This window comes from Hippoglossus stenolepis, chromosome 5 (assembly GCF_022539355.2).
Source record: "Hippoglossus stenolepis isolate QCI-W04-F060 chromosome 5, HSTE1.2, whole genome shotgun sequence".
NCBI classification, from domain to species: Eukaryota; Metazoa; Chordata; class Actinopteri; order Pleuronectiformes; family Pleuronectidae; genus Hippoglossus; species Hippoglossus stenolepis.
In genome coordinates this window covers 12,815,890-12,824,972 of record NC_061487.1, presented here as the reverse complement: position 1 = coordinate 12,824,972, position 9,083 = coordinate 12,815,890, and the positions used below count along the sequence as shown (strand labels likewise).

At 38.8% G+C, this 9,083-nt stretch overlaps 1 protein-coding gene across 1 annotated transcript; it reads left to right on the top strand.

Annotated features, from left to right (window-relative positions):
• Nucleotides 1-1,719: 1,719 nt before the first annotated feature.
• LOC118109138 (protein mono-ADP-ribosyltransferase PARP6) lies at nucleotides 1,720-8,165 on the top strand. The gene is made up of 23 exons (XM_035155990.2): nucleotides 1,720-1,853; nucleotides 1,949-2,022; nucleotides 2,472-2,549; nucleotides 2,872-2,966; nucleotides 3,063-3,123; nucleotides 3,478-3,568; nucleotides 3,655-3,721; nucleotides 4,001-4,150; nucleotides 4,247-4,388; nucleotides 4,493-4,624; nucleotides 5,386-5,481; nucleotides 5,588-5,680; nucleotides 5,770-5,895; nucleotides 5,994-6,059; nucleotides 6,171-6,238; nucleotides 6,339-6,387; nucleotides 6,545-6,657; nucleotides 6,756-6,828; nucleotides 6,946-7,015; nucleotides 7,218-7,297; nucleotides 7,432-7,495; nucleotides 7,576-7,660; nucleotides 7,746-8,165. Exons 2-23 carry the CDS (start codon nucleotides 2,020-2,022, stop codon nucleotides 7,840-7,842), a joined length of 1,899 nt encoding a protein of 632 aa, XP_035011881.2. The 5' UTR covers nucleotides 1,720-1,853; nucleotides 1,949-2,019; the 3' UTR covers nucleotides 7,843-8,165.
• The last annotated feature ends 918 nt before the right edge of the window (nucleotides 8,166-9,083 follow it).

Here is a 9,083-nt window from a genome sequence, read left to right as displayed (position 1 = left end):
TTCTGCTCTTCTACCGTAAACAATTATGAATAGATTTTGTTTATATATATATATAAACACACTTGTGAAGACGGAACATACTGTACTGTCTTCTCAAGGCCAGAATGATAACAAATGAGTGCAAGGGACTTAGAAACGATTACTGAGTCAGACAACATGATATCATTGGACAGATTGTTCCACATATATACTATATATAGTGTGTATATATATATATGTGTGTATGCATGTATGTAGACTATGTGGGCCATGAGCATGTGGCATAAGTATCACACGTTAGTTTTTGCTGTGTTGACAGTGTTAAAATACACCATTTGCTTCGCTTGACGTTAAGCTGCACACAACCACACAGCAAACTTTTCATCCTAACAAATTATTAAATATAATGTATGAATAAATAATTACTTAAATTACTTTTAATTGTGTATTTGCTTGTTATATTACAATATTTTTTGGAAAGCTTAAACAAATAAAAAAAATCTCATTCAATATAATTGTTTTATATTGTGGATAGTGTGATTGGATTTGGTTTTACAATCAACTTTATTGAATCACCATTTGTGATTTGTGCTATTTTATATAGATTTTTCTTGTTAAGTAAAGCACAAAGTAGAGGTAGCAATGCTATAAATACCATGGTATGTGACACTGGTCCATACTATTGACTTATTCCTATGGAAATACACAGTAAACAAATACAATCCTTTTATGTTTTTCTTGTTCATGTTTGTGTCTTATCTCAATGACACCACCTGTTGAAGGTAAATGAAGGATTAAAAAACATTTATTTCAGTTGACAACCTGATTTTTTCTTATTGCTAAATGTTTCCTGATGTGAAAATCGAAAGTTCAGTTTTCTTGCTGACCTGACTGATGAGAAAAAGTTAGAATAATAAACTAAAGGTGTTTGAAATGAGAAGGGGTGGATACAGCAACACAAAACTGCACATTGTAATACAATATAAACCAATAATCCTGCAGCAGGCACAACCTATGTGAAGCTCTTAGTGTTCTGCAGTTTCTGAAACGTGATCACTCATCCCAGCAGAAGCTTTATTTGCTTTCTATTTGATCAGTTCAGATAAATATTTGACCATGTGCAGCATACAGTATAAAATGCATGGACATTGTGCCCACCCGCTATAATTACACACGGCCACGTAACCAACACCTGCTCTCCTCTAAGTGGATTACTCTGAGAAAAGTACTTGTTGAGAGACGACTTGCACAGATGTATGCAGTCCTGCAAGTGTCTAATCTGACCTGACTGCAGAGCAGCAGGCGACTGCTAACAAGGGTAACTGCCGATTAAGGTCAGACCACAGCACCGCAGACGGACAGGATGACCAATACACACCAAACATCACCTGAATCACCATTCATCAAAATCTGCCACCAGTCATCTGTGTTCACATCACAGGTTCATGAATCTGACTTTTCAAGAGGCTGCAGGACAGGGTGTGGATTTCTTTTTTTTCTCCTCTCATCTTTTACAAAGTATTATTCTTTACATGCATTGCAATGGGCGGCATTCAAATCAAACAGGACTGAGATACTGTAAGTGTGCAATAAAAGCCCTGGAGTTGCAGGTCCTCATCCTCCCTGCCTCTCAGGACTAGGCTCACCTGATTGGTCCGTCGGTATCTGTAGCCAATCACGGGACGTTGAAGTCTGAGACTGAACATGTGGGACTTCCTGCTGTTCAAAACCACAGGGGGAGCGGAGAGCCGGCCAAGCTGTCAAACAGAGATACTCATTTGTTTTGGTAGTTCTGGGGTCAAATATATATCTTCTTTTACAGGATTAAAAGGTTTCTCAAGTGGAATATTTGGAGATTTTCACGTTGAAGAAAGGTAATAACTTTATTTTATGCTTATTCCATCAGCAATATGTTCTTGTCTCTGTGGCAGAAGTAGCTGAACTGATTAACTCGCGTATGTTCTGCCAGTTTTTCTGTTTAGTACAGTGGAACGAATCGACTGTTGATTTTTGGTGAAGAAGTGTCACAGAACTGAGTGCATGGTGAGTGTAGTTTTAAATCTCCAGTTCCTCCATCTCAAGTGTCTGAAATATTCAATCAACTGATCAGTGGGTTAAAAGAAAATCAATATTTGACAATTTTGAGAATAAATCAGTGGTTGAAGTAATTTTTTCAACAAAAAAGCAGCTTCTGTTCTGGTTCCAGATATAAATATTTGCAGCTTTTGAATTGAATATCTTTAGTTTAAAAATATAGAATAGATAGAAACTGACCCTGGGTTATTTTATTAATAAAACAATTAGCCAGAAACATAATTTGCAGATAAATTGATTGAAATCATCAAAAACATTATCATTCAATTTATCAAACACTTATATTACATGTTATATTACACTGAGCAGTATATTGACGTGGGGTTGACAGAGGGAACTGATTATCTGCATAAATAAGGGGATCTTTTGATTGACAGCTTTTCCCATTAACCCGACAGGAGACTGAGTGCCAACAGCCGACAGAGAGCCAGACTGATGAGGACAGTGACACAGGGGAGATCCTGTGTGGAATACAGGTAAACATCACTTTCAGTCACCTCCTGGTAGCTCTATGGATATTACTGCAGCATATGATTTTTAAAAAGCTCTAATTATTGTGTTTATGGAAGTTGGAATGGAAAATACTTTTGTTTGCCACATATAGTTTGATCATATGAAAATGCTGAATAGAGGGTGAAACGATAAAGTGTTGTGTCCTCAGAAACGTTTTGTGATGATGGTAGTAACAACCGTCTTCTCAGCTATTGTTAAGAACTCTGAGTGGTTTAATCCGTCAGTGCCCTGCGGAGCTGAGCTGTTTGCACCATAAGGTGAGTGTGTTAGTGTATGTCTTGGCAGGAGAGTTCCTCCACGGACCTGTATCACCACCCTCAGCTGGAGACGGACATCGAGGCCGTCAGGGCTCTGTATTCTGACTCTGGCGTCTCTGTCAGGTGAACGTCTGAACATCTTCTCTCATCCATGGAACTGAAAATGAAGAGAAACCTCTTCTACATCATCTAATGTTCTCCTCAATCTTCTTCTGTTAGGGTGTATCGACCAATCGATGCTGTGGACGTTGATTTAAACATTAACGCCAACTTTCTGGATGTGAGTTCATTTTACTGTTCTGTTCTAAATGTTACAGTCAAAAGTTCTGTCAGCATTTCATAATTAGAATGATACAGCCCCCTGCACCGAATTTTCACAACATTCACAAATTTAACTTAACACACTAACTATGCATCTTCAGAAAATTTAACACACACTCTAATGGGTCACTAATATATTTTTAGCACAATTATATAATGATAATATTAGGTTGGTTATCATCCCAGAACCTTTTCTGATTTGTCTTTGGGGGTCATTGTTCATTGTTAAAACACCCGTTTGCATCCAAGATTTAATTTCTTGGCTCACTTCTCTGTCTGTGGGCCTGTTCATGCTGTTTGTGTGTGTCCACAGGAGGAGGTGGCCAACGCCTGGAGGATTGACCCGTCGGAGCCCATTGTTATCCGTCTGCACTTCTCTCTGTCTCAGTATCTGGATGGACCCGGTGAGCGTCTGCAACACTGCTGCAAAATAACTGTGCAGTAAATATAGTGTGAGGTGCGGCTGATGAAATGATGTTTCCCACTGCAGCACCTTCAGTTGAAGTCTTCCAACCTTCCAACATGGATCACTTCAGGCTCGGGAACCAACTGCAGAAGTGAGTGCCATATGTACAGGACTGATCCCAGGTGTGAACATATAAGTATACACAACATATAAGTACGCAAGAACAGAAAATATAAGTACACAACACAATAAGTACTCAAAACATAGTACACAGTACAACATAGTATGCAGTCATAAGGCACACGGTGGATAGGATGAGAGTAGCATAAACCGGAATTGTGCAAAAATGGATTGGATAAAGTGTTGTAAGATTTCATCCCTTATTATTTATATATAATTCAATGCTTTACTGACGTGTTCTCTTCCCCAGTATTCTCGCAGTTTTCATATCTCGGGTGTGGGACCACCTGACCAACGAGAAGATTGTGGTCCAGCAGAAGCGCAGACACAGCTGGTTCAGGTCGAGTGGAACCATCAAGAAATTCCGAGCTCGACTCAGCATCTGGTTACCACTGTCAAAGTAAGAGGTGACTTCAGGAATCCAGCTGTTTCATGTCTGACTGGATCTGCTGTTGGATAAGTGTTCACCTCTCTGTTCCCTCCTCACTGTGAGCAGGTCAAATGAGCTCCAGCCTCCATCTATGAAAGGAAGAGTTTTTTTACCAGGCATCAAACTGAGCCGATTCACAAATCACACGACCTACTACACCATCAAGAATCCCAGAGGAGAGCTCTTCACCTACACTCCCAGTGGGAAGGTGAGGACTCCCTCCAGATGGCCTAACTGCTGTGTGTGCAACAGTCTTACTGGTTTTTGTAATTTATTTATTCACTAAAAGTGTTTGTGTGTCTTCTTCCACAGAGGGTGTTGGTGTCAGCAGTGAAATCATCAGCCCAGCTCAGCACCAAACATCTGATAGAGCTGCTCTTCTCCTCCCAGGCCATCGGACACTGTAAGACCACCCCCACTCTGCAGCATGGTTTCTTAGTGCAGGTAAAGCCTTGTCCCAATACGGTCCACCATAAATGTTATTATTGTAAACATGATACATTTCAAAATGTTGATGCTTTGCCGAGGATGTTTTTGTTACAAATGTTTCTCCCACCTCACGTTTGTGCATGAGGAGGATGAATAAATGAATGTAGGCCAACAAACACCTGTATTCACTGATATACATGTATAATATATTAATGTGGAGATAAAAACAACCATTCTGCGTTTAACAATAATCAGTAGACTACAAATGTTTAAACCATATTTCAGGAATTCTTATTTTAGTTTGACTTCATATGAAGTCGATTGTGAGGAATAATAAAAGCAATATCTTTCATGTGGTAAAATTAAATGAAATGTAAATGAATAATTGCTAAATCACTGATAAATGGCTTTTAAAAATAACTTATATAAGGTTTGTTGTGACCTTTGACACCAGCCTGTCCAGCCATGCAAATTGCAGCACCTCAGTCATTGAGATATTCTTCCACGAGGAGGTTTCCACCCCTGTCTGTTTGTTTATTGGTTAGTTCCCATGTTTGTTTGAAAGCAAGTTTTCACAAAAACTACTGGACGGATTCCCACAAAACTTGGTGGAAGGATGCAGTATTTTATTGTTAAACTTTCTGTAACATTTCTTTAAATGGTGAAGCAGATTCTATGATGCTTCTGATGTGTGGAGTCTGTTTCCTGGGCCCACACTTAAACAGTTTCATCTCTGGGTGTGTGTTTTTAAGGCATTATGATCTACTTGTACACAGATAATGAGGTACGCTGAGCAGAGAATGCCGACGCTGAATGAATTCTGTGTGGTGTGTGATGAGCGACATGTGTTTCAGAACGGCCCCATGTTAAAGGTACGCTGCTGCAAAGAAATTAACAGTCAATTGATGAAATAATAATAAAGCAGAACTTTCAAATCCAGGTGAGCCTTTGTCACTATTCTGTTTTGTGTGTTTGCAGCCTGCAGTTTGCACCAGGGAGCTGTGTGTGTTTTCCTTCTATACACTGGGGGTCATGTCTGGAGCTACGGAGGAGGTTGCTACCGGTGCAGAGGTTGGTAACAAACACACAGATACTTTAAACACAAAGCATGAGTGATCACAATAAGATTTATGCGTGAAATAGAATCCCTGTTCTTGCAGGTGATTGACCTGCTGGTTGCTATGTGCAGAGCTGCTCTTCAGTCTTCACGTAAGAGCATCATATTTGAGCCGTACCCCTCTGTCGTTGATCCATACAACCCCAAAGCCCTGGCCTTTACTCCTAAGGTATAAACAATCCAACTTTTTGATTGATTAATTTGAAATTGATTATTTAATATGTCAGGTTTTAAGTTCTGAAAGATTCTTGTCATTTGTTGTGGCAGAGAAAGAGCTACGACCGGCTGCAAAAAGCCCTGGACAGTGTCTTATTAGTCAGGAGGATGGCACAGGTGACTGATCTGAAAATCAATCCTACACCAGTGACCCCATTAACACTCGTCTTCTTCAGAGAATAACCTGAAAGGTGTTGAATGTCTTCCTGACGTTCATTTCATTTCCAGGGTCCATATTCTGAAATAAGGAAGCAGATGGACAAGTTAGATCCTCTCGCTTATCCCCTGCTACAATGGTGAGTGCTACAAACTAAACTAGTGTCTCACTCCTGTAGTTGCTCTATTTAACTTGTAATAATGTCATATTCACGTGCGTGTTTGTGTGTTTGACAACAGGATTTTAGCGAGCAACAGGTCCCACATTGTCAAGCTTCCACTGCACAAGGTACGACAGAGCCGTTCACTGTTAGAACATTACATTTTCACACAGTAGCTACACGTTTTATAGCCGAAGTTAATATTTTTCCTGCAAAATGTTTAGATCATATTCTGTGTTTCATACGCTGGATAATGTTTTTTTAATCCCTTTCTGCACAATATAGCAACTGAAGTTCATGCACACGCCCCATCAGTTCCTGTTGATCAGCAACCCTCCGTCCAAAGAGGCTCGATTCCAAACTGCCAGGAAACTTTATGGCAGCACCTTCGCTTTCCAGTGAGTAAAATCAAAGCTGTAGTATTGCAAAAAAAATATAATAATATAAATTTTATATGCGGCTTCATTTGATCAGCCCTGATTCTTTCATCTTTCAGTGGTTCCCACATTGAAAACTGGCACTCTATTCTAAGAAACGGGCTGGTTAATGCCTCATACACCAAACTACAGGTAGAGTGTGTAAACACCAAGGTCTATGCATTTCACAGTGGAGATTTCAACCCACAAGAGTATTATATATTCATTTGGACCTTTAAAAGTGATTTTAAAGTACTTTTTCTATTTAAGCTTCACGGAGCTGCATATGGGAAAGGCATCTATTTGAGTCCTATCTCAAGCATATCTTTTGGATATTCAGGTAAGAATGCACACTTGATATTATTATTATTATAAATAATAATAATATTAAATGGGATTAGTTAGTATAAATATAAAGCCCATTTCAATCACTTGTAGAATGGTTTGCATATAAAACTAATGTAATATCTATACATAATATATAATCATTCTGTATATTATTGCTTTTCAGTTTTTGAAACATATTCTTTCTCTTTGTGCAGAGATGGGGAAAGGTCGACACCAAATAACTGCCAGAGAAGATCTCCTAAAGAAATACAATCGAATGAACAAAGTCAAACAGGTACAGTTGATTATCGTTCACATTTGTTCAGGCTGAGCTCATACGCTCCTCGTACATCAACATCTTCTTTTGTTGGATTCTAATCCTGATTCTAATCCTGTCTAAACAAAGATAATTTCTAATCTTTGTTTTAGGAAGAGCCGGGGCAAGCAAGGTTTCTGCAGAGCAGCTACCTGAACTGCATTGCACTCTGTGAAGGTAAATATGGAAAATGTAGTGTAGCAAAGAGCTTTGATTTGTTAATATTAGTGTGTGACATTTTTTTATGTCTCTAACAGTCATTACTTCAAAAGACCTTCAAAGGCATGGGAACATTTGGGTGTGTCCGATATCTGACAACGTGTGCACACGCTTCCTCTTTGTGTGAGTGAAATATAAAGCAGCAGACAAGTAACCCTCCAACTATCTATGGACTATCTATATTCCATGTTTGTCTTTTCCTTCTCAGGTATGAAAATGGTCAGGTGGGAGATGTCCACATCAACACTCAGGAAGCCGCGATCCACAGGGAAATTTTACAAGTAATTGCTTCAAAGCCGTGCTGAGAAAACAAACATGCACATGTGGCGTATAGCAACATTTCTTTATGATGTACATTTCATATAAAAACACGGACCAAGAGTAAATCTAAACATTTACAGATTTTGACAGATGTGACAAGTGAATAATCCTGTTTCTAACTCAAAGGAGGGAAAATACTCCACAAATCTGAATAAGGGATCTCTTCTATATTTTATCATGTGTGATTATATTAGATGGAAGAGATGAAGTGTTGAGTTGTTGAATCGAGCACCTGTAAAACCTTTATTTGCCTTGTACCTGATATCATTTAAATGTATCTACTGCCAGTCTTATAGAAACATTTTTATTTGAACACATTTTTTAAAATAAACCTCTACAATATTTGTTTGCAACAGATCAAATGTTTTCATCTTTCTTGTTAATGCAGTTTGCCCAAAATAGCAAAGGCCCATTTTACTTGTTATTTGTGTAATACATGTGTTGCACCACAAGATGGAGGTGTAACAGATAACAAGTCTCTATGTGGAATCATCATTATCGCCAAAGAGCTAATAACTGTGCTGATATGACACTCATGATTCAACCTGTGGAGACTGTTACAGCTGGATAACACTGTGACCACATTCAAATCGTAGGTGTTGGGCCTGTGTCTGATTCTTATTTCAGTTCAAATAAAATTTGACGTCAAACACAAAAATATAAATCATGTACTTTACACTGAAAACCCTAATATGATGAAACGAGTGATTTCTATCAAAAATCACAATTTTCAGTCATGATGATTATACTTTAATTCACTGTTGGACATTTAATTGACACTTATGCTCAGTGGATTATTCTCCTGGGTGCCAGCTGCCAATTGCCCTGGGTGATATAGACAGTGCTAAGAATGCCATTGTTCGAGTCAGTGAATAACAAGAAGCGCACACCATCCTTTGAGGCAGAAATGCACCATTATAACAGTGTACTGGTTCCATATGAGCCCCACAGCTGCTTCCCCACCAATGAAAACACATCTGTTTGCAAAAGAGATCTTCTCTTACAAGTGCTGCCTTTTTTATCATTTCATTTACAAGTTTGGCTTAAAGGGATAGGTCAAGCGAAAAATTAAAGTCTACTCACCACTATGCTGATGGAGGGGTGGGTGAAGTGTTTGAGTCCACAAAACACTTTTGGAGTTTCAGGGGTAAACAGTGTTGCAGCAGAATCCAATACAATTCAAGTAAATGGTGACTCATATCTTCCTCTGGAGACACATTCGTGC